At 47.6% G+C, this 23,227-nt stretch overlaps 1 protein-coding gene across 1 annotated transcript in view; it reads left to right on the forward strand.

The window, feature by feature from the left end:
• Positions 1-23,227, forward strand: part of LOC144503445 (X-ray repair cross-complementing protein 5-like) — a 292,714-nt gene that overhangs the window by 213,223 nt on the left and 56,264 nt on the right. Inside the window, exon 17 of the mRNA XM_078227765.1 lies at positions 9,253-9,362. Coding sequence (XP_078083891.1) covers positions 9,253-9,362 — 110 coding nt within the window. The remainder of the gene's footprint in view (positions 1-9,252; positions 9,363-23,227) is intronic.

Genomic DNA, 23,227 nt, shown 5'->3' on the forward strand with positions numbered 1-23,227 from the left:
TAAAGACAAAAATCAAAAAGGGCCACAGTACAAAGTATAGAGACTGTGGAGAACTCAGTGAATGGGTCCAGTAAGGCTGAGAGAAATAAAACACAAGGAAAGTGTACAAAACATAACAGGACAGATGGTCTGAGGTGTGTTTGCTTTAACGCAAGGAGCATGACAGGTAAGGCAGATGAACTTAAAGCTTGGACTACTAAATGGAACTATGATGTTGTGGCAATTACAGAGACTTGGATGAAAGTAGGCCGCATTTGGAGTATTGTGTGCAATTCTGGTCGCCACACCACCGGAAGGATAGAAACATAGAAAAACTACAGCACAAAACAGGCCCTTCGGCCCCACAAGTTGTGCCGAACATATCCCTACTTTTTAGGCCTACCTATAACCCTCCATCCTATTAAGTCCCATGTACTCATCCAGGAGTCTCTTAAAAGACCCTATTGAGTTTGCCTCCACCACCACTGACGGCAGCCGATTCCACTCGCCCACCACCCTCTGTGTGAAAAACTTACCCCTAACATTTCCCCTGTACCTACCCCCCAGCACCTTAAACCTGTGTCCTCTCGTAGCAGCCATTTCCACTCTGGAAAAAGGCCTCTGAGAGTCCACCCGATCTATGCCTCTCAATATCTTATATACCTCTATTAGGTCTCCTCTCATCCTACGTCTCTCCAAGGAGAAAAGACCGAGCTCCCTCAGCCTATCCTCATAAGGCATGCCACTCAATCCAGGCAACATCCTTGTAAATCTCCTCTGCACCCTTTCAATCTTTTCCACATCCTTCCTGTAATGAGGCAACCAGAACTGAGCACAGTACTCCAAGTGGGGTCTGACGAGGGTCTTATATAGCTGCATCATTATCCCCGGACTCCTAAACTCAATCCTTCGATTGATAAAGGCCAGCACACCATACGCCTTTTTAACCATCTCCTCCACCTGTGGGGCCGATTTTAGAGTCCTATGGACCCGGACCCCAAGGTCCTTCTGATCCTCTACAGTACTAAGAGTCTTTCCCTTTATATTGTACTCCTTCATCCCATTTGACCTGCCAAAATGGACCACTACGCATTTATCTGGGTTGAAGTCCATCTGCCACTTCTCTGCCCAGTCTTGCATCCTATCTATGTCCCTCTGTAACTTCTGACATCCCTCCAGACTATCCACAACCCCACCAACCTTCGTGTCGTCAGCAAACTTACCAACCCATCCCTCCACTTCCTCATCCAGGTCAATTATGAAAATGACAAACAGCAAGGGTCCCAGAACAGATCCCTGGTGACCGACCTCCATTTAGAAAAAGACCCATCTATACACACTCTCTGCCTCTTTTGGGCAAGCCAGTTCTGGATCCACAGGGCAGCAGCCCCTTGGATCCCATGCCCTCTCACTTTTTCTCGAAGCCTTGCATGGGGGACCTTATCGAACGCTTTGCTAAAATCCATATAAACCACATCTACCGCTTTCCCTTTGTCAATGTGTTTCGTCACATTTTGGAAGTACTCCACCAGGCTCATAAGGCACGATCTGCCTTTGACAAAGCTATGCTGAGTATTCTTGAGCATACTAAACCTCTCTAAATGCTCATAAATCTTGTCCCTCAGGATCTTCTCCATCAGCTTACCAACCACTGTGGTTAGACTCACCGGTCGGTAATTTCCTGGGCTATCCCTATTCCCCTTCTTGAAAATTGGAAACACATCCGCAATCCTCCAACACCTCTCCCGTCTCCATCGACGACGCAAAGATCATCGCCAAAGCTCTTCCCTCGCCTCCCACAGTAACCTGGGGTACATCCCATCCGGACCCGGGACTTATCTATCTAGATGCCATTCAAAGATTCCAGCACAATCTCTTTGTTAAAGTCCACATACTCGATCTTTTCAGTCCACCGCAAGCCCGCAGTACATCCACCCAGGTCCTTCTCCTCTGTGAAAACCGAGGCAAAATACTCATTAAGCACCTCTGCCATTTCTACTGGTTCCGTACAGACTTTCCTGCCTTCAGCTTTTATAGGCCCTATTCCTTCACGTCTCATCCTTTTACTCTTCACATATTTATAGAATGCCTCAGGGTTTTCCTTAATCCTACTTGCCAAGGCCTTCTCGTGACCCCTTCTGGCTCTCCTAATTTCCTTCTTTAGTCCCTTCCTACAAGCTGTATACTCATCTATTGTTCCACTGGAGCAAGCTGAGAGGGAGTGATTGGAGGCAGCAGTGCTGGTGAGAGATTAATTGAATTGTTTATTTATTTAATTAGTCAGCTAGTCTTAAATCGGCCTCGCAGGTGGAGGATGCGGTCAAGAAGGCGTACGGCGTACTCGCCTTCATTAATCGAGGGATTGAGTTTAGGAGTCGGGAGATAATGCTGCAGCTTTATAGGACCCTGGTTAGACCCCACTTGGAGTACTGCGCGCAGTTCTGGTCACCTCATTACAGGAAAGATGTTGAAGCCATTGAAAGGGTGCAGAGGAGATTTACAAGGATGTTGCCTGGATTGGGGGGCATGCCTTATGAGGATAGGTTGAGGGAGCTTGGTCTCTTCTCCCTGGAGAGACGAAGGATGAGAGGTGACCTGATAGAGGTTTACAAGATGTTGAGAGGTCTGGATAGGGTAGACTCTCAGAGGCTATTTCCAAGGGCTGAAATGGTTGCTACGAGAGGACACAGGTTTAAGGTGCTGGGGGGTAGGTACAGAGGAGATGTCAGGGGTAAGTTTTTCACTCAGAGGGTGGTGGGTGAGTGGAATCGGCTGACGTCGGTGGTGGTGGAGGCAAACTCGTTGGGGTCTTTTAAGAGACTTCTGGATGAGTACATGGGATTTAATGGGATTGAGGGCTATAGATAGGCCTAGAGGTGGGGATGTGATCGGCGCAACTTGTGGGCCGAAGGGCCTGTTTGTGCTGTGGCTTAAAAAAAAAATATCCACAGATCTCTGAAGGTTGCCACTCAAGTGGACAGAGCCGTGAAGAAGGCCACTTGTATGTTAGTGTTTATTAACAGGGGGTTGGAGTTTAAGAGCCGTGGGGTTATGCTGCAACTGTACAGGACCTTGGTGAGACCACATTTGGAATCTTGTGTGCAGTTCTGGTCACCTCACTATAAGAAGGATGTGGAAGCACTGGAAAGAGTGCAAAGGAGATTTACCAGGATGCTGCCTGGTTTGGAGGGTAGGTCTTATGAGGAAAGGTTGAGGGAGCTCGGGCTTTTCTCATTAGAGCGGAGGAGGTGGAGAGGCAACTTAATAGAGGTTTATGAGATGATGAGGGTAATAGATAGAGTGGATGTTCAGAGACTATTTCCTCGGGTGGATGTAGCTGTTACTTGGGGGCATAACTATAGGGTTCATGGTGGAAGATATAGGAGGGATGTCCGAGGTAGGTTCTTTACTCAGAGAGTGGTTGGGGTGTGGAATGGACTGCCTGCTGTGATAGTGGAGTCGGACACTTTAGGAACTTTCAAGATGTTATTGGATAGGCACATGGAGCACACTAGAATGATAGGGAGTGGGATAGCTTGATCTTGGTTTCGGACAAAGCTCGGCACAACATCGTGGGCCGAAGGGCCTTTACTGTGCTGTACTTTTCTATGTTCTATGTTCTATGTTCTAGTGTGGGTTTTTTTTTTTGGCCTTTACTTTTGCAGTAGTATTTTAAGTTTAAAGTGAAAACTGGAAGTGGGCTGCTAAGGAGTCTGGGAAGGGTTTTTATTTTAACTTTATGAGTCAGTTACCTGGGAGGTTCCCCCTCATTGTTCCACTGGAGCAAGCTGAGAGGGAGTGATTGGAGGCAGCAGTGCTGGTGAGAGATTAATTGAATTGTTTATTTATTTAATTAGTCAGCTTGTGTGGGGGTTTTTTTGGCCTTTACTTTTGCAGTAGTATTTTAAATTTAAAGTGAAAACTGGAAGTGGGCTGCTAAGGAGTCTGGGAAGGGTTTTTTAAGCGCGTGAAGTATAAAAGGTAGGCTGCAGTATACAGCGGGCAGCGTCGGGAGCGGGCAGTGGAGTGAGTGGGAAGCAGAGTGTGAGCTATAAGGCTTTGGCTCACAGGGCTTCAGGGGCCAGGACGAGCAGGGGTGAGTTTAATTAATTTGTGCTGTTTCTACCTGGTACTGGCAAGGTATCTAGAGGGGATGGGTGTGCAGGCAGTGCTATGTTCCTCTTGCACTATGTTTGAGGTGAGGGACGACGACAGTGTCCCTGCTGATTACACCTGTGGGAAGTGCACCCATCTGCAGCTCCTCCAAAACCGTGTTAGGGAGCTGGAGTTGGATGAACTTAGGATCATTAGGGACGCAGAGGTGGCCACAGACAGAAACTTTAGGAATACAGTTACTCCGAGGAATGAAAACAGATGGGTGACGGTGAGAGGGGCTGGGAGGAAGCAGTCCGTGCAGTGATCCCCAGTGGTCGTTCCCCTTAGCAACAAGTATTCCGCTTTGGATACGGTTGAGGGGGATGACATACCAGTGGTGAGCCGCAGTGAGAGAATCTCCAGCACTGTGTCCGTCTCTGTGGCTCGGGAGGGTAAGGGGCAGAGCGGGAGGGCAATAGTTATTGGGGACTCGTTAGTTAGAGGGATAGATAGGAGGTTCTGTGGCAGCAAAAGAGACTCACGGATGGTATGTTGCCTACCGGATGCCAAGGTCCGTGACGTCTCAGACCGTGTTTTCCGGATTCTGAACGGGGAGGGGAAACAGTCACAAGTCGTGGTACACATTGGTACCAACGACATAGGTAAGAGAAGGGACGGGGATTTAAAGCAGGAATTTCTGGAGCTGGGCTGGAAGCTGAGAGCCAAGACAAAACATGTGGTCATCTCTGGTACGTTGCCGGTGCCACGTGATAGCGAGTTGAGGAACAGGGAGAGAGTGCAGTTAAACATGTGGTTGCAGGGATGGTGTAGGAGGGAGGGTTTCAGATACGTGGATAATTGGAACACATTCTGGGGAAGGTGGGACCTGTACAAACAGGACGGGGTGCACCTGAATCAGAGGGGCACCAATATCCTAGGAGGGAAATTTGTTACGGCTCTTCAGGGGGGTTTAAACTAATTTGTCAGGGGAGTGGGAAAAGGAGTTGTAGTCCAGAAGTCAGTGAGGGTGGTGAGGTATTTGGGAAGGTATCAGGGTCAAGGGTGGGTACCGGTAGACAGGAAGGTGGGTTGAAGTGTGTCTACTTCAATGCAAGGAGCATCCGGAACAAGGTAGATGAACTTGGGGCGTGGATTGGTACTTGGGACTACGATGTTGTGGCCATTACGGAGACGTGGGTAGAACAAGGACAGGAATGGTTGTTGGACATTCCGGGGTATAGATGTTTAACTAAGTGTTGGGAAGCTGGTAAAAGAGGTGGAGGCGTGGCATTGTTAATCAAGGATAGTTTAACGGCTGCGGAAAGGCACTTCGAGGGGGATCTGCACACTGAGGTAATATGGGCTGAGGTTAGAAATCGGAAAGGAGCGGTCACATTGTTAGGAGTTTACTATAGGCCGCCAAATAGTAATAGAGATGTGGAGGAAGAAATTGCTAAGCAGATTATGGATATGTGTGGGGGTCACAGGGTAGTTGTCATGGGGGACTTTAACTTTCCAAATATTGATTGGAACCTTTGTAGGTCAAATAGTTCGGATGGGGCAGTTTTTGTGCAGTGTGTGCAGGAGGGTTTCCTGACACAATATGTGGATAGGCCGACAAGAGGTGAGGCCACATTGGATTTGGTACTGGGAAATGAACCGGGCCAAGTGTTAGATTTGGTGTCTTTTGTTATTGCAATGGAGAGGGATAGGGCCGTACGTCAGGGCAAGGTTTACAATTGGGGGAGAGGTAATTATGATGCGATTAGGCAAGAATTAGGGGGCATAAGTTGGGAACAGAAGCTGTCAGAGAAAGGAACTAATGAAAAGTGGAACTTTTTCAAGGAACAAATACTGGATGTCCTTGATGGGTATGTCCCTGTCAGGCAGGGAGGAAATGGCCGAGTGAGGGAATCATGGTTCACGAAAGAGGTGGAATGTCTTATGAAAAGGAAGAGGGTAGCTTATGTAGGGATGAGGAAACAAGGTTCAGATGGCTCGATTGAGGGTTACAAGTTAGCAAGGAATGAGCTGAAAAAGGGGCTTAGGAGAGCTAGGAGGGGACATGAGAAGTCCTTGGCGGGTCGGATCAAGGAAAACCCCAAGGCTTTTTACTCTTATGTGAGGAATAAAAGAATGACCAGGGTGAGGTTAGGGCCGGTCAAGGACAGTAGTGGGAACTTGTGTATGGAGTCAGTCGAGATAGGCGAGGTGATGAATGAATACTTTTCTTCAGTGTTCACCAAGGAGAGGGGCCATGTTTTTGAGGAAGAGAAGGTGTTACAGGCTAATAGGCTGGAGGAAATAGATGTTCGGAGGGAGGATGTCCTGGCAGTTTTGAATAAACTGAAGGTCGATAAGTCCCCTGGGCCTGATGAAATGTATCCTAGGATTATTTGGGAGGCAAGGGATGAGATTGCAGAGCCTTTGGCTTTGATCTTTGGGTCCTCGCTGTCCACGGGGATGGTGCCAGAGGACTGGAGAGTGGCGAATGTTGTTCCTCTGTTTAAGAAAGGGAATAGAAATGACCCTGGTAATTATAGACTGGTTAGTCTCACTTAGGTGTTTGATAAATTGATGGAAAAGGTCCTTAGAGATGGGATTTACGACCATTTAGAAAGATGCGGATTAATCCGTGATAGTCAGCACGGATTCGTGAAGGGCAAGCCGTGCCTCACAAATTTGATAGAATTTTTTGAGGAGGTAACTAAGTGAGTTGATGAAGGTAGGGCAGTTGATGTCATATACATGGATTTTAGTAAGGCGTTTGATAAGGTCCCCCATGGTCGGCTTATGATGAAAGTGAGGAGGTGTGGGATAGAGGGAAAGTTGGCCAATTGGATGGGTAACTGGCTGTCTGATCGAAGACAGAGGGTGGTGGTGGATGGAAAATCTTCGGATTGGAGGCAGGTTGCTAGCGGAGTGCCGCAGGGATCAGTGCTTGGTCCTCTGCTCTTTGTGATTTTTACTAATGACTTAGAGGAGGGGGCTGAAGGGTGGATCAGTAAATTTGCTGAATACACCAAGATTGGTGGAGTAGTGGATGAGGTGGAGGGCTGTTGTAGGCTGCAAAGAGACATAGATAGGATGCAAAGCTGGGCTGAAAAATGGCAAATGGAGTTTAACCCTGATAAATGTGAGGTGATTCATTTTGGTAGGACTAATTTGAATGTGGATTACAGGGTCAAAGGTAGGGTTCTGAAGACTGTGGAGGAACAGAGAGATCTTGGGGTCCATATCCACAGATCTCTAAAGGTTGCCACTCAAGTGGATAGAGCTGTGAAGAAGGCCTATAGTGTGTTAGCTTTTATTAACAGGGGGTTGGAGTTTAAGAGCCGTGGGGTTATGCTGCAACTGTACAGGACCTTGGTGAGACCACATTTGGAATATTGTGTGCAGTTCTGGTCACCTCACTATAAGAAGGATGTGGAAGCGCTGGAAAGAGTGCAGAGGAGATTTACCAGGATGCTGCCTGGTTTGGAGGGTAGGTCTTATGAGGAAAGGTTGAGGGAGCTAGGGCTGTTCTCTCTGGAGCGGAGGAGGCTGAGGGGAGACTTAATAGAGGTTTATAAAATGATGAAGGGGATAGATAGAGTGAACGTTCAAAGACTATTTCCTCGGGTGGATGGAGCTAGTACAAGGGGGCATAACTATAGGGTTCGTGGTGGGAGATATAGGAAGGATATCAGAGGTAGGTTCTTTACGCAGAGAGTGGTTGGGGTGTGGAATGGACTGCCTGCAGTGATAGTGGAGTCAGACACTTTAGGAACATTTAAGCGGTTATTGGATAGGCACATGGAGCACACCAGGATGATAGGGAGTGGGATAACTTGATCTTGGTTTCAGATAAAGCTCGGCACAACATCGTGGGCCGAAGGGCCTGTTCTGTGCTGTACTGTTCTATGTTCTAATCCCAATTGCCCGCATTTGGACCATATCCCTCTATACCTATGTAACTATCTAAATGCTTTTTAGAAACATAGAAAAACTACAGCACAAAACAGGCACTTCGGCCCCACAAGTTGTGCCGAACATATTCCTACCTTTTAGGCCTACCTATAACCCTCCATCCTATTAAGTCCCATGTACTCATCCAGGAATCTCTTAAAAGACCCTATTGAGTTTGCCTCCACCACCACTGATGGCAGCCGATTCCACTCGCCCACCACCCTCTGTGTGAAAAACTTCCCGCTCACATTTCCCCTATACCAACCCCCCAGCACCTTAAACCTGTGTCCTCTCGTAGCAGCCATTTCCACCCTGGGAAAATGCCTCTGAGAGTCCACCCGATCTATGCCTCTCAACATCTTATATACCTCTATTAGGTCTCCTCTCATCCTATGTCTCTCCAAGGGGAAAAGACCGAGCTCCCTCAGCCTATCCTCATAAGGCATGCCACTCAATCCAGGCAACATCCTTGTAAATCTCCTCTGCACCCTTTCAATCTTTTCCACATCCTTCTTGTAATGAGGCGACCAAAACTGAGCACAGTACTCCAAGTGGGGTCTGACGAGGGTCTTATATAGCTGCATCATTATCCCCGGACTCCCAAACTCAATCCCTCGATTGATAAAGGCCAGCACACCATAAGCCTTCTAAACCACCTCCTCCACCTGCGGGGCCGATTTTAGAGTCCTATGATTTTAAAAGATAAAATTGTACCCGCCTCTACTACTACCTCTGGCAGCTTGTTCCAGTCACTCGCCACCCTCTGTGTGAAAAAATCGCCTATGTTCACCTAGGCTATCTGCAGTGCTGAGTTCTTTGTGCATATCTTTCCTTTATTCTTCTAGATAACCAGGGGTGTGTAAATTTGGCAGTACCACTGTTATATTTGAGGGGACAAATCTACTTTGTACGTCTATGATCTCGCTTCTTCGTGCTTCCTCTGGTTTATCCTCCAGCACTGCGATCCAGTCCACCTCAGCCAAGTCCTTTCTCATTCTTGCAAAATTTACTTTCCCCAGTTCAGAACTTTTACTCCTGCTTTATCTCTGACCTTGTCCATGGTAATGCTAAATCTAACTGAATTGTGATTGCGATGCGCGACTGCTCCTGTTTTATATGTTTGTGTGTAAGTGAAAGGTATCCTGGCAAGGATGGAGGTGTACTATATCCATAATCCAGGAATCTTGATTTGCAGTGAATAGAAGTTCTGAAATTTCTGTCTCCTAACAGTCACCGAGCAGCTGATGGAGCGAGTCTACCAGTTCCTCAAAGTCAAGAATCGGGAGTATTACATGAAAAGCATGGACTGTATCAGAGTCTGCAGGAAGGAAGCTGTAAAGGTACGCAGAGAATGTCATCTGTCAGTTTAGAGCCCTGACTCATTTGGATGGAGTGAAAAATGCTTTACAGTCTGTGTGAAGATATAAACATGAGCTGCTGCTGCTGTTTGTAACTAACAGCAGAATGCCTGTTTATTGTATGTCTTGCTTGTCTGTCATGTACTATCTTCATATATCCACTGTAGCTCATCTGCAACAGCTCTGTAACGTCTGTCATAAAGTTACACCGAGGTCGACCCCTCTTCCCGCTGTCCTGCACTCTACCTGATAAGAGAGATCGCTACTTTTCAACTCTGGTCAAATGGCCGAAATACTGATATTTTCTTTTCTGTGTGTCACTTTTTAGTGTTTTATTTGTTCTTCCAATTTCAAACACCCTCATCTGATGGTCTTCTGGAATTTTAAGCATGCATCTTAGCATCCACATTTTAAAGTCCTCTTTTTTCTTCCATAGATCTTTATTTCCTGTCCAGATTCCTGATGCATACATTTAGGGGCAGCACAGTGGTTAGCACTGTTGCCTCACAGCGCCAGGGACCTGAGTTTGATTCCAGCCTTGGGTCACTGTCTGTGTGGAGTTTGCACATTGTCCCCATGTCTGCGTGGGGTTCCTCTGGGTGCTCGGGTTTCCTCCCACACTCCAGAGATGTGTGGGTTAGGTTGATTGGCCATGCTGAATTGACCGTTGGTGTCAGAGGGATTAGCAGGGTAAATACATGGGGTTACGGGAATAGAGACTGGGTGGGATTGTTGTTGGTGCAGGCTCGTTGGGCCAAATGGCCTCCTTTTGCACTGTAGGGATTCTATGATTCATTCTAGGATAAAAGCGGATAGAAATTGGCATTTTGAGTTTTTCCCTTGTTCCAAAATTGAGTTTTCTTGTTGATAAAAGTATCCTCAACTTCACAAAATTCTTCTCACTACCTCTATACTTCTTCTGACTTGGACATTGCATCTAACATTTTAGAACATAGAAAAAATACAGCACAAACAGGCCCTACGGCTCACAAGTTGCACCGGTCATGTCCATACCTACCGAGGCTTATATATAGGCTTACCTATAACCCTCCATCCTATTAAGTTCCATGTACTCATCCAGAAGTCTCTTAAAAGACCCTATCGAGTTTGCCTCCACCACCACTGACGGCAGCCGATTCCACTCACCCACCACCCTCTGTGTGAAAAACTTACCCCTGACATCTCCTCTGTACCTACTCCCCAGCACCTTAAACCTATGTCCTCTCGTAGCAGCCATTTCAGCCCTGGGAAAAAGCCTCCGAGAAACCACCTGATCTATACCTCTCAACATCTTGTACACTCTATCAGGTCACCTCTCATCCTTCGTCTCTCCAAGGAGAAAATACTGAGCTCCCTCAACCTATCCTCATAAGGCATGCCAACCAATCCAGGCAACATCCTTGTAAATCTTCTCTGCACCCTTTCAATCATTTCCACATCCCTCCTGTAATGAGGCGACAAGAACTGAGCACTCCAAGTTGGGTCTGACGAGGGTCTTATAAAGCTGCATCATTATCTCCCGACTCCTAAACTCAATCCCTCGATTGATGAAGGCCAGCACACCATATGCCCTCTTAACCATCTCCTCTACCTGTGAGGCCGATTTAAGAGTCCTATGGACCCGGACCCCAAGGTCCTTCTGATCCTCTACACTGCTAAGAGTCTTACCCTTGATATTATACTCCTTCATCCCATTTGACCTGCCAAAATGGACCACTACACATTTATCCGGGTTGAAGTCCATCTGCCACTTCTCCACCCAGTCCTGCATCCTATCTATGTCACGCTGCAGCTTCTGACATCCCTTCAACCTATCCACAACACCACCAACCTTCGTGTTGTCGGCAAACTTACCAACCCATCCCTCCACTTCCTCATCCAGGTCATTTATGAAAATGACAAACAGCAAGGGTCCCAAAACAGATCCCTGAGGCACTCCACTGGTGACCGACCTCCATTCAGAAAAAGACCTCTCTACAACCACTCTCTGCCTTCTGCAGGCAATCCAGTTCTGAATCCACAAGGCAACAGCCCCTTGGATCCCATGCCCTCTCACTTTCTCGAGAAGTCTTGCATGGGGGACCTTATTGAACGCCTTGCTGAAGTCCATGTAAACCACATCTACCGCTTTTCCTTCGTCAATGTGTTTAGTCACATTTTCAAAGAACTCCACCAGGCTCGTAAGACACGATTTGCCTTTGAGGGTGGCAAATGTTGTGCCTTTCAAGTGTAAGTTGATAGGGATTCAGGACCAGCACATTCCTGTGAGGATAATGATAAAGAGAACAAAGAACAAAGAAAATTACAGCACAGAAACAGGCCCTTTGGCCCTCCAAGCCTGCACCGAACATGCTGCCCGACTTAACTAAAACCCCCTACCCTCCCGGGGACCATATCCCTCTGTTTCCATCCTATTCATGTATTTGTCCAGATGCCCCTTAAACGTCACTATCGTATCTGCTTCCACTACCTCCCCCGGCAGCGTGTTCCAGGCACCCACCACCCCCTGTGTAAAAAATCTTACCTCGTACATCTCCTTTAAACCTTGCCCCTCGTACCTTAAACCTATGCCCCCGAGTAATTGACTCTTCCACCCCGGGAAAAAGCTTCTGACTATCCACTCTGTCCATGCTCCTCATAATCTTGTCGACTTCTATCAGGTCGCCCGTCAACCTCCGTCGTTCCAGTGAGAACAAACCAAGTTTCTCCAACCTCTCTTCATAGCTAATTAGCTAATGCCCTCCATACCAGGCAACATCCTGGTAAATCTTTTCTGTACCCTCTCCAAAGCCTCCACATCCTTCTGGTAGTGTGGAGACCAGAATTGAACACTATATTCCAAGTGCAGCCTAACTAAAGTTCTATAAAGCTGCAACATGACTTGCCAATTTTTAAACTCAAAGTCCCGGCCGATGAAGGCAAGCATGCCGTAAACCTTCTTGACTACCTTCTCCACCTGCATTGCCACTTTCAGTGATCTGTGTATGGTAGTATGGCAGGTTTTGGGATCGAGAGATATTGTGAGCCTAGTCAAAGAGCAAAAGGAAGCATTTCTCAAGGCTAGCTGGCTGGGAACACACAAAGCAAATGTGGAATACAAGGAAAGTAGTGTTGTAGGTAAAAATACCTCTTAGACTAGGCGTAGGTCAAAGTGCAGTGTTTATTTTCACAATTGTGGGAGAGGTCCGATTTATAACATGGTCTCAGGCCTCTCACCGAATATGAGCCAAGATCAAACATTTATACATATTTCTTCACCCCTGGTTACGTCGTCTTCTTCCCATGATTACTGCTTTCTCAGCGATTACATTCTTCGCATAGTCCGCGTCATGGTGGCAGTGTCAAGGCTGTGTTTTGTCTTATGTGGACTCCTGTAGGTTGTTTAGATTATAAGTTTGCACAAACAGGTTAACTAAAACACAAGAGCCTATTATAGCAATTTATATCAGTTTAAAATAGCATAGATGAATAGCATATAATGAATATATATGAATCTATTGTTATACGAAGACAGAAGGCATACATGTCAGCTTCACCGTGTTAAACAAAGGTACATGAAAATGGAGTCTGTTTAGTTGATTCTGCGAGCTCAGTTAGCCACATTCCTGAGCACAATTGGCAGAGACAGCTGTGCCTCTTACCTGGTAAGAAGTTTAACAACACCAGGTTAAAGTCCAACAGGTTTATTTGGTCGCAAAAGCCACAAGCTTTCAGAGCCTTAAGTTCCTTCGTCAGGTGAGTGGGAATTCTGTTCACAAACAGGGCATATAGAGACACAAACTCAATTTACAGAATAATAGAACATAGAACAGTACAGCACAGAACAGGCCCTTCGGCCCACGATGTTGTGCCGAGCTTTATCTGAAACCAAGATCAAGCTATCCCACTCCCTATCATCCTGGTGTTCTCCATGTGCCTATCCAATAACCGCTTAAATGTTTCTAAAGTGTCTGACTCCACTATCACTGCAGGCAGTCCATTCCACACCCCAACCACTCTCTGCGTAAAGAACCTACCTCTGATATCCGTCCTGTATCTCCCACCACGAACCCTATAGTTATGCCCCCTTGTAATAGCTCCATCCACCCGAGGAAATAGTCTTTGAACGTTCACTCTATCTATCCCCTTCATCATTTTATACACCTCTATTAAGTCTCCCCTCAGCCTCCTCCGCTCCAGAGAGAACAGCCCTAGCTCCCTCAACCTTTCCTCATATGACCTACCCTCCAAACCAGGCAGCATCCTGGTAAATCTCCTCTGCACTCTTTCCAGCGCTTCCACATCCTTCTTATAGTGAGGTGACCAGAACTGCACACAATATTCCAAATGTGGTCTCACCAAGGTCCTGTACAGTTGCAGCATAACCCCACGGCTCTTAAACTCCAACCCCCTGTTAATAAACGCTAACACACTATAGGCCTTCTTCACAGCTCTATCCACTTGACTGGCAACCTTTAGTGATCTGTGGATATGGACCCCAAGATCTCTCTGTTCCTCCACAGTCATCAGAACCCTACCTTTGACCCTGTAATCCACATTTAAATTTGTCCTACCAAAATGAATCACCTCACATTTATCAGGGTTAAACTCCATTTGCCATTTTTCAGCCCAGCTTTGCATCCTATCTATGTCTCTTTGCAGCCTACAACAGCCCTCCACCTCATCCACTACTCCACCAATCTTGGTGTCATCAGCAAATTTACTGATCCACCATTCAGCCCCCTCCTCTAAGTCATTAATAAAAATCACAAAGAGCAGAGGACCAAGCACTGATCCCTGTGGCACTCCGCTAGCAACCTGCCTCCAATCCGAAAATTTTCCATCCACCACCACCCTCTGTCTTCGGTCAGACAGCCAGTTACCTAGCCAATCGGCCAACTTTCCCTCTATCCCACACCTCCTCACTTTCATCATAAGCCGACGATGGGGGACCTTATCAAACGCCTTACTAAAATCCATGTATATGACATCAACTGCCCTACCTTCATCAACACACTTAGTTACCTCCTCAAAAAATTCTATCAAATTTGTGAGGCACGACTTGTCCTTCACGAATCCGTGCTGACTATCTCGGATTAATCCGCATCTTTCTAAATGGTCGTAAATCCCATCCCTAAGGACCCTTTCCATCAATTTACCAACCACCGAAGTAAGACTAACCGGTCTATAATTACCAGGGTCATTTCTATTCCCTTTCTTAAACAGAGGAACAACATTCGCCATTCTCCAGTCCTCAGGCACCATCCCCGTGGACAGCGAGGACCCAAAGATCAACGCCAAAGGCTCTGCAATCTCATCCCTTGCCTCCCACAGAATCCTAGGATACATTTCATCAGGCCCAGGGGACTTATCGACCTTCAGTTTATTCAAAACTGCCAAGACATCCTCCCTCCGAACATCTATTTCCTCCAGCCTATTAGCCTGTAACACCTTCTCTTCTTCAAAAACATGGCCCCTCTCCTTGGTGAACACTGAAGAAAAGTATTCATTCATCACCTCGCCTATCTCTACTGACTCCATACACAAGTTCCCACTACTGTCCTTGACCGGCCCTAACCTCACCCTGGTCATTCTTTTATTCCTCACATAAGAGTAAAAAGCCTTGGGGTTTTCCTTGATCCGACCCGCCAAGGACTTCTCATGTCCCCTCCTAGCTCTCCTAAGCCCCTTTTTCAGCTCATTCCTTGCTAACTTGTAACCCTCAATCAAGCCATCTGAACCTTGTTTCCTCATCCCTACATAAGCTTCCCTCTTCCTTTTCACAAGACATTCCACCTCTTTTGTGAACCATGGTTCCCTCACTCGGCCATTTCCTCCCTGCCTGACAGGAACATACCTATCAAGGACATCCAGTATTTGTTCCTTGAAAAAGTTCCACTTTTCATTCGTTCCTTTCTCTGACAGTTTCTGTTCCCAACTTATGCCCCCTAATTCTTGCCTAATCGCATCATAATTACCCCTCCCCCAATTGTAAACCTTGCCCTGACGTACGGCCCTATCCCTCTCCATTGCAATAACAATAATGGTTGGGATGCGAATACTTACAGCTAATCAAGTCTTAAAGGTACAAACAATGTGAGTGGAGAGAGCATTAAGACAGGTTAAAGAGATGTGTATTGTCTCCAGACAGGACAGCCAGTGAGACTCTGCAAGTCCAGGCAAGCTATGGTGATTACAGATAGTGTGACATGCCATCATCTCACGTGAGAACACCAACCACCAGGTACACGGTACATACTCTTGCGACTCGGCCAATGTTGTCTACCTGATACGCTGCAGGAAAGGATGTCCCGAGGCATGGTACATTGGGGAAACCATGCAGATGCTGCGACAACGGATGAATGAACACCGCTCGACAATCACCAGGCAAGACTGTTCTCTTCCTGTTGGGGAGCACTTCAGCGGTCACGGGCATTCGGCTTCTGATATTCGGGTAAGTGTTCTCCAAGGCGGCCTTCACGACACACGACGGCGCAGAGTCGCTGAGCAGAAACTGATAGCCAAGTTCCGCACACATGAGGACGGCCTCAACCGGGATATTGGGTTCATGTCACACTATCTGTAATCCCCACAGCTTGCCAAGAATTGCAGAGTCTCACTGGCTGTCCTGTCTGGAGACAATACACATCTCTTTAACCTGTCTTAATGCTCTCTCCACTCACATTGTTTGTACCTTTAAGACTTGATTAGTTGTAAGTATTCACATTCCAACCATTATTCTGTAAATTGAGTTTGTGTCTTTATATGCCCTGTTTGTGGACAGAATTCCCACTCACCTGAATAAGGAGCTTAAGGCTCCGAAAGCTTGTGGCTTTTGCTACCAAATAAACAAAGAACAGTACAGCACAGAAAACAGGCCCTTCGGCCCTCCAAGCCTGTGCCGCTCCTTGGTCCAACTAGTCCAATCGTTTGTATCCCTCCATTCCCAGGCTGCTCATGTGACTATCCAGGTAAGTCTTAAACGATGTCAGCGTGCCTGCCTCCACCACCCTACTTGGCAGCGCATTCCAGGCCCCCACCACCCTCTGTGTAAAAAATGTCCCTCTGATGTCTGAGTTATACTTCGCCCCTCTCAGCTTGAGCCCGTGACCCCTCGTGATCGTCACCTCCGACCTGGGAAAAAGCTTCCCACTGTTCACCCTATCTATACCCTTCATAATCTTGTATACCTCTATTAGATCTCCCCTCATTCTCCGTCTTTCCAAGGAGAACAACCCCAGTCTACTCAATCTCTCCTCATAGCTAAGACCCTCCATACCAGGCAACATCCTGGTAAACCTTCTCTGCACTCTCTCCAATGCCTCCACGTCCTTCTGGTAGTGCGGCGACCAGAACTGGACGCAGTACTCCAAATGTGGCCTAACCAGCGTTCTATACAGCTGCATCATCAGACTCCAGCTTTTATACTCTATACCCCGTCCTATAAAGGCAAGCATACCATATGCCTTCTTCACCACCTTCTCCACCTGTGTTGCCACCTTCAAGGATTTGTGGACTTGCACACCTAGGTCCCTCTGTGTTTCTATACTCCTGATGACTCTGCCATCTATTGTATAACTCCTCCCTACATTATTTCTTCCAAAATGCATCACTTCGCATTGATCCGGATTAAACTCCATCTGCCACCTCTCCGCCCAATTTTCCAGCCTATCTGTATCCTGCTGCATTGCCCGACAATGCTCTTCGCTATCCGCAAGTCCAATCATCTTCGTGTCATCCGCAAACTTGCTGATTACACCAGTTACACCTTCTTCCAAATCATTTATATATATCACAAATAGCAGAGGTCCCAGTACAGAGCCCTGCGGAACACCACTGGTCACAGACCTCCAGCCGGAAAAAGACCCTTCGACCACTACCCTCTGTCTCCTATGGCCAAGCCAGTTCTCCACCCATCTAGCCACTTCTCCTTGTATCCCATGAGCCTTAACCTTCTTAACCAACCTGCCATGTGGGACTTTGTCAAATGCCTTACTGAAATCCATATAGACGACATCCACGGCCCTTCCTTCATCAACTGTTTTTGTCACTTCCTCAAAAAACTCCACCAAATTTGTAAGGCATGACCTCCCTCTTACAAAACCATGCTGTCTGTCACTAATGAGATTGTTTCGTTCTAAATGCACATACATCCTGTCTCTAAGAATCCTCTCCAACAACTTCCCTACCACGGACGTCAAGCTCACCGGCCTATAATTCCCTGGGTTATCCCTGCTACCCTTCTTAAACAACGGGTCCACATTCGCTATCCTCCAATCCTCAGGGACCTCACCCGTGTCCAAAGAAGCGACAAAGATTTCCGTCAGAGGCCCAGCAATTTCATCTCTCGTCTCCCTGAGCAGTCGAGGATAGATGCCATCAGGCCCTGGGGCTTTGTCAGTTTTAATGTTCCCTAAAAAACCTAACACTTCCTCTCTTGTAATGGAGATTTTCTCTAACGGGTCAACACCTCCCTCCGAGACACTCCCGGTTAACACGCCCCTCTCCTTCGTGAATACCGATGCAAAGTATTCATTTAGGATCTCCCCTATTCCCTTGGGTTCTAAGCATTCCCTTGGGTTCTAAGGGCGGCACGGTAGCACAGTGGTTAGCACTGCTGCTTCACAGCTCCAGGGTCCCGGGTTCGATTCCCGGCTCGGGTCACTGTCTGTGTGGAGTTTGCACATTCTCCTCGTGTCTGCGTGGGTTTCCTCCGGGTGCTCCGGTTTCCTCCCACAGTCCAAAGATGTGCGGGTTAGGTTGATTGGCCAGGTTAAAAATTGCCCCTTAGAGTCCTGGGATGCGTGCATTAGCGGGTAAATATGTGGGGGTAGGGCCTGGGTGGGATTGTGGTCGGTGCAGACTCGATGGGCCGAATGGCCTCCTTCTGCACTGTAGGGTTTCTATGATTCTATGATTCTATGATAATTCCCCTCCTTTGTCCCTGAGAGGTCCGATTTTCTCCCTGACAACTCTTTTGTTCCTAACGTATGAATAGAATGCCTTAGGATTCTCCTTAATCCTGCCTGCCAAGAACATCTCATGACCTCTTTTTGCCCTTCTAATTCCCCGTTTGAGTTCTTTCCTACTCTCTCTGTATTCCTCCAGAGCTCCATCTGTTTTCAGTTGCCTGGACTTAACGTACGCCTCCCTTTTCATTTTAATCAGATCCTCAATTTCCCTGGTTATCCACGGCTCTCGAATCCTACCTTTCCTATCTTTCCTTTTTACAGGCACATGCCTATCCTGCAGCCTTATCAATAGTTCCTTAAAAGACTCCCACATGCCAGACGCAGACTTACCCTCGAACATCCTCTCCCAATCAACATCCACCAATTCCTGCCTAATCCGGCTATAGTCAGCCTTCCCCCAATTTAGCACCCTGCCCGTAGGACAGCACTCATCCTTGTCCATTACTATCCTAAAGTTAACAGAGTTGTGGTCACTATTTGCCACATGTTCCCCTACCGAAACTTTGACGACCTGACCAGGCTCATTTCCCAGAACTAGGTCCAGTATAGCCCCCTCTCTAGTCGGGCTATCTACATACTGTTCCAAAGAACCTTCCAGTACGCATTTTACAAATTCCTCCCCGTCCGGACCCCCAGCTCTAAGCACTTTCCAGTCTGTGCCAGGGAAATTAAAGTCCCCCACTACAACAACCCTATGTTTTCTGCACCTATCCAGAATCTCCTGACATATCCTTTCCTCCACTTCCCGTGGGCTGTTGGGTGGTCTGTAGTACACCCCCAGCATAGTGACTGCACCCTTCCTGTTTCTGAGTTCCACCCACAGCGACTCAGTACATGACCCCTCTAAGTTGTCTACCCTCTGCACCGCGGTAATATGCTCCTTAACTAATATCGCTACTCCCCCACCTTTTTGAGCCCCTCCTCTGTCTCGCCTAAATCACTTATACCCCGGAATATTCAGCTGCCAGTCCTGTCCTTCTTTTAACCAAGTTTCCGTCACCGCAACCACATCCAAATTCCGCATAAGCATTAAGGCCCTAAGTTCGTCTGTTTTACCCGTTACACTCCTCGCATTGAAGCAGATGCACTCCAGACCTCCAGGCCCAGTCAGGTCCTCCTCCTCCAGAGTGCTCCTCTTCTTAGCTAGCCTTGCCCTGGCCCCCAGCTCAACCCCAGCCTCAGTATTTACTGACCTCCTGTTTTGTTCCCCACCCCCCTGCCACACTAGTTTAAATCCTGCCGAAACACTCTAGCAAAACTCCCAGCCAGGATATTTGCTCCCTTCCAGTTGAGGTGTAACCCATCCTTTCTGTACAGTTGCCATCCTGACTTGAAGATTTCCCAGTTATCTATGAATTTAAAACCCTCCCTCTTGCACCAGTCCTTTAGCCACGCGTTCAACTGTAGAATCTCCCTGTTCCGAGCCTCACTTGCACTAGACACCGGGAGCAGTCCAGAGATTGCTACCCTGGAGGTCTTACTTTTTAGCCGAGCACCCAACTCCCTGAATTTCTCTCGTATGACCCCCCTGCTCTTCCTACCTACATCATTTTCACCAATGTGTACAATCACATCCGTTTGACTACCTTCCTTTTTAAATATGCTTCCTACCCTCTCGGAAACATCCAGTACCCCGGCACCAGGGAGGCAGACTACCATCCTGGATTCTCGTTCAGTCCCACAGAAGCGCCTGTCCGTGCCTCTAACCATTGCGTCCCCCACAACTATCGCTCTCCTAAACCCCTTCTTTCCGTTCCGGATCCCTGAGCCTGTCTCCGTGGAGGCGATCTGGTCCTCGTGGCTTACCCCTGGAGGGTCATCCCCCTCCACAGAATCCAAAACAATAAACCTGTTGGACTTTAAGCTGGTGTTGTTAAACTTCTTACTGTGTTTACCCCAGTCCAACGCCGGCATCTCCACATCATCTCTTATTTGGTACAGACATGAAAACACCGAACTCTGACAAAAACATGAACTCTGCAGTGTTTCTGACAAAATCAGAGTTCGGGTCTTAATGCTTAAGTGTCACAAAGTTCATTAACCCATTCCCGTCTTCAGTAGAAAGAAATTTAAGTAAGGAGTAAGGGTCACGAAAAGTCGTTGATCAGCAGGACTGAGGAAAATCCCAAGGGTTTTTATACATATATAAAGGGTAAGAGGATAGCCAGAGAGAGGGTTGGCTCTCTCAGGGACAGGAGAGGAATCTATGCCAATGGAAATGGGCGAGGTATTAAATGAGTACGTTGCTTCAGCATTCACCAAAGAAAGGACTTGGTGGATGATGAGTCGGGGGAAGGATGTGCAGATAGTTTGAGTCATGTTGAGATCAAATTGGAGGAGGTATTGGGGTTCTTGAGAAATATTAAGGTATGCAAGTCCCCAGGGCCTGATGGGATACACCCCAAAATATTGAGAGAGGCAAGGGAGGAAATTGCTGGGGCCTTGAGAGAAATCTTTGGCTACAGGGGAAGTCCCAGAGGATTGGAGAATAGCCAGTGTTGTTCCTTTGTTTAAGAAGGGTAGCAAGAATAATGCAGATAATTACAGGCCAGTGAGTCTTACGTCAGTGGTCGGGGAATTATTGGAAAGGATTCTTCGATACAGCATTTACTCCCACTTGGAAATAAGTGGGCGTATTAGCGAGAGGCAACATGGTTTTGTGAAGGCGAGATCATGTCTCACTAACTTGATCGAGTTTTTCAAGGAAATGACGAAGATGTTTGATGAGGGTAGGGCAGTGAATGCTGTCCACATGGACGTCAGTAAGGCCTTTGACAAGGTCCCTCACGGCAGACTGGTACAAAAGGTGAAGTTGCAAGGGAACAGAGGTGAGCTGGCAAGGTGGATACAGAACTGGCTCAGTCATAGAAGTCATGATGTGGAGATGCCGGTGTTGAACTGGGGTAAGCACAGTAAGAAGTCTCACAACACCAGGTTAAAGTCCAACAGGTTTATTTGGTAGCAAATACCATAAGCTTTCGGAGCGCTGCCCCTTCGTCAGATGGAGTGGTTATCTGTTCTCAAACGGTGCAAACAGACACAGAAATCAAATTACAGAATACTGATTAGAATGCAAATCTCTACAGCCAGCCAGGTCTTAAATGTACAGACAATGTGGGTGGAGGGAGCATTCAACACAGGTTAAAGAGATGTGTATTGTCTCCAGACAGAACAGCCAGTGAAGTTCTGCAAGCCAAGGAGGCAAGCTGTGGGGGTTACTGATAATGTGACATAAATCCAACATCCCGGTTTAGGCCGTCCTCATGTGTACGGAACTTGGCTATCAGTTTCTGCTCAGCGACTCTGCACTGTCGTGTGTCGTGAAGGCCGCCTTGGAGAACGCTTACCTGAAGATCCAAGGCTGAATGCCCGTGACTGCTGAAGTGCTCCCCCACAGGAAGAGAACAGTCTTGCCTGGTGATTGTCGAGCGGTGTTCATTCATCCGTTGTCGTAGCGTCTGCATGGTTTCCCCAATGTACCATGCCTCAGGACATCCTTTCTTGCAGCGTATCAGGTAGACAACGTTGGCCGAGTTGCAAGAGTAGGTACCGTGTACCTGGTAGATGGTGTTCTCACGTGAGATGATGGCATCCGTGTCGATGATCCGGCACGTCTTGCAGAGGTTGCTGTGGCAGGGTTGTGTAGTGTCGTGGTCACTGTTCTCCTGAAGGCTGGGTAGTTTGCTGCGGACAACGGTCTGTTTGAGGTTGCGTGGTTGTTTGAAGGCAAGAAGTGGGGGTGTGGGGATGGCCTTGGCGAGATGTTCGTCTTCATCAATGACGTGTCCAAGGCTGAATGCCCGTGACTGCTGAAGTGCTCCCCCACAGGAAGAGAACAGTCTTGCCTGGTGATTGTCGAGCGGTGTTCATTCATCCGTTGTCATAGCGTCTGCATGGTTTCCCCAATGTACCATGCCTCAGGACATCCTTTCTTGCAGCGTATCAGGTAGACAACGTTGGCCGAGTTGCAAGAGTAGGTACCGTGTACCTGGTAGATGGTGTTCTCACGTGAGATGATGGCATCCGTGTCGATGATCCGGCACGCCTTGCAGAGGTTGCTGTGGCAGGGTTGTGTAGTGTCGTGGTCACTGTTCTCCTGAAGGCTGGGTAGTTTGCTGCGGACAATGGTCTGTTTGAGGTTGCGTGGTTGTTTGAAGGCAAGAAGTGGGGGTGTGGGGATGGCCTTGGCGAGATGTTCGTCTTCATCAATGACATGTTGAAGGCTCCAGAGGAGATGCCGTAGCTTCTCCGCTCCGGGGAAGTACTGGACGACGAAGGGTACTCTGTCCACCGTGTCCCGTGTTTGTCTTCTGAGGAGGTCGGTGCGGTTTTTCGCTGTGACGCGTCAGAACTGTTGATCGATGAGTCGAGTGCCATATCCTGTTCTCATGAGGGCATCTTTCAACGTCTGGAGGTGTCTGTTGCGATCCTCCTCATCCGAACAGATCCTGTGTATACGGAGGGCTTGTCCATAGGGGATGGCTTCTTTAACGTGTTCAGGGTGGAAGCTGGAGAAGTGGAGCATCGTGAGGTTATCCGTGGGCTTGCAGTACAGTGAGGTGGTGAGGTGACTGTCCTTAATGGAGATGCGTGTGTCCAAGAATGCAACCGATTCCAGAGAGTAGTCCATGGTGAGTCTGATGGTGGGATGGAACTTGTTGATGTCATCATATAGTTGTTTCAGTGATTGCTCACCATGACTCCAAAGGAAGAAAATGTCATCGATGTATCTAGTGTATAGCATCAGTTGAAGGTCCTGTGCGGTGAAGAAGTCTTGTTCGAACCTGTGCATGAAGATGTTGGCATATTGAGGTGCGAATTTTGTCCCCATGGCTGTTCCGTGTGTCTGGATGAAGAACTGGATGTTGAAGGTGAAGATATTGTGGTCCAGGATGA

This window comes from Mustelus asterias, chromosome 14, assembly GCF_964213995.1.
Source record: "Mustelus asterias chromosome 14, sMusAst1.hap1.1, whole genome shotgun sequence".
NCBI lineage: Eukaryota > Metazoa > Chordata > Chondrichthyes > Carcharhiniformes > Triakidae > Mustelus > Mustelus asterias.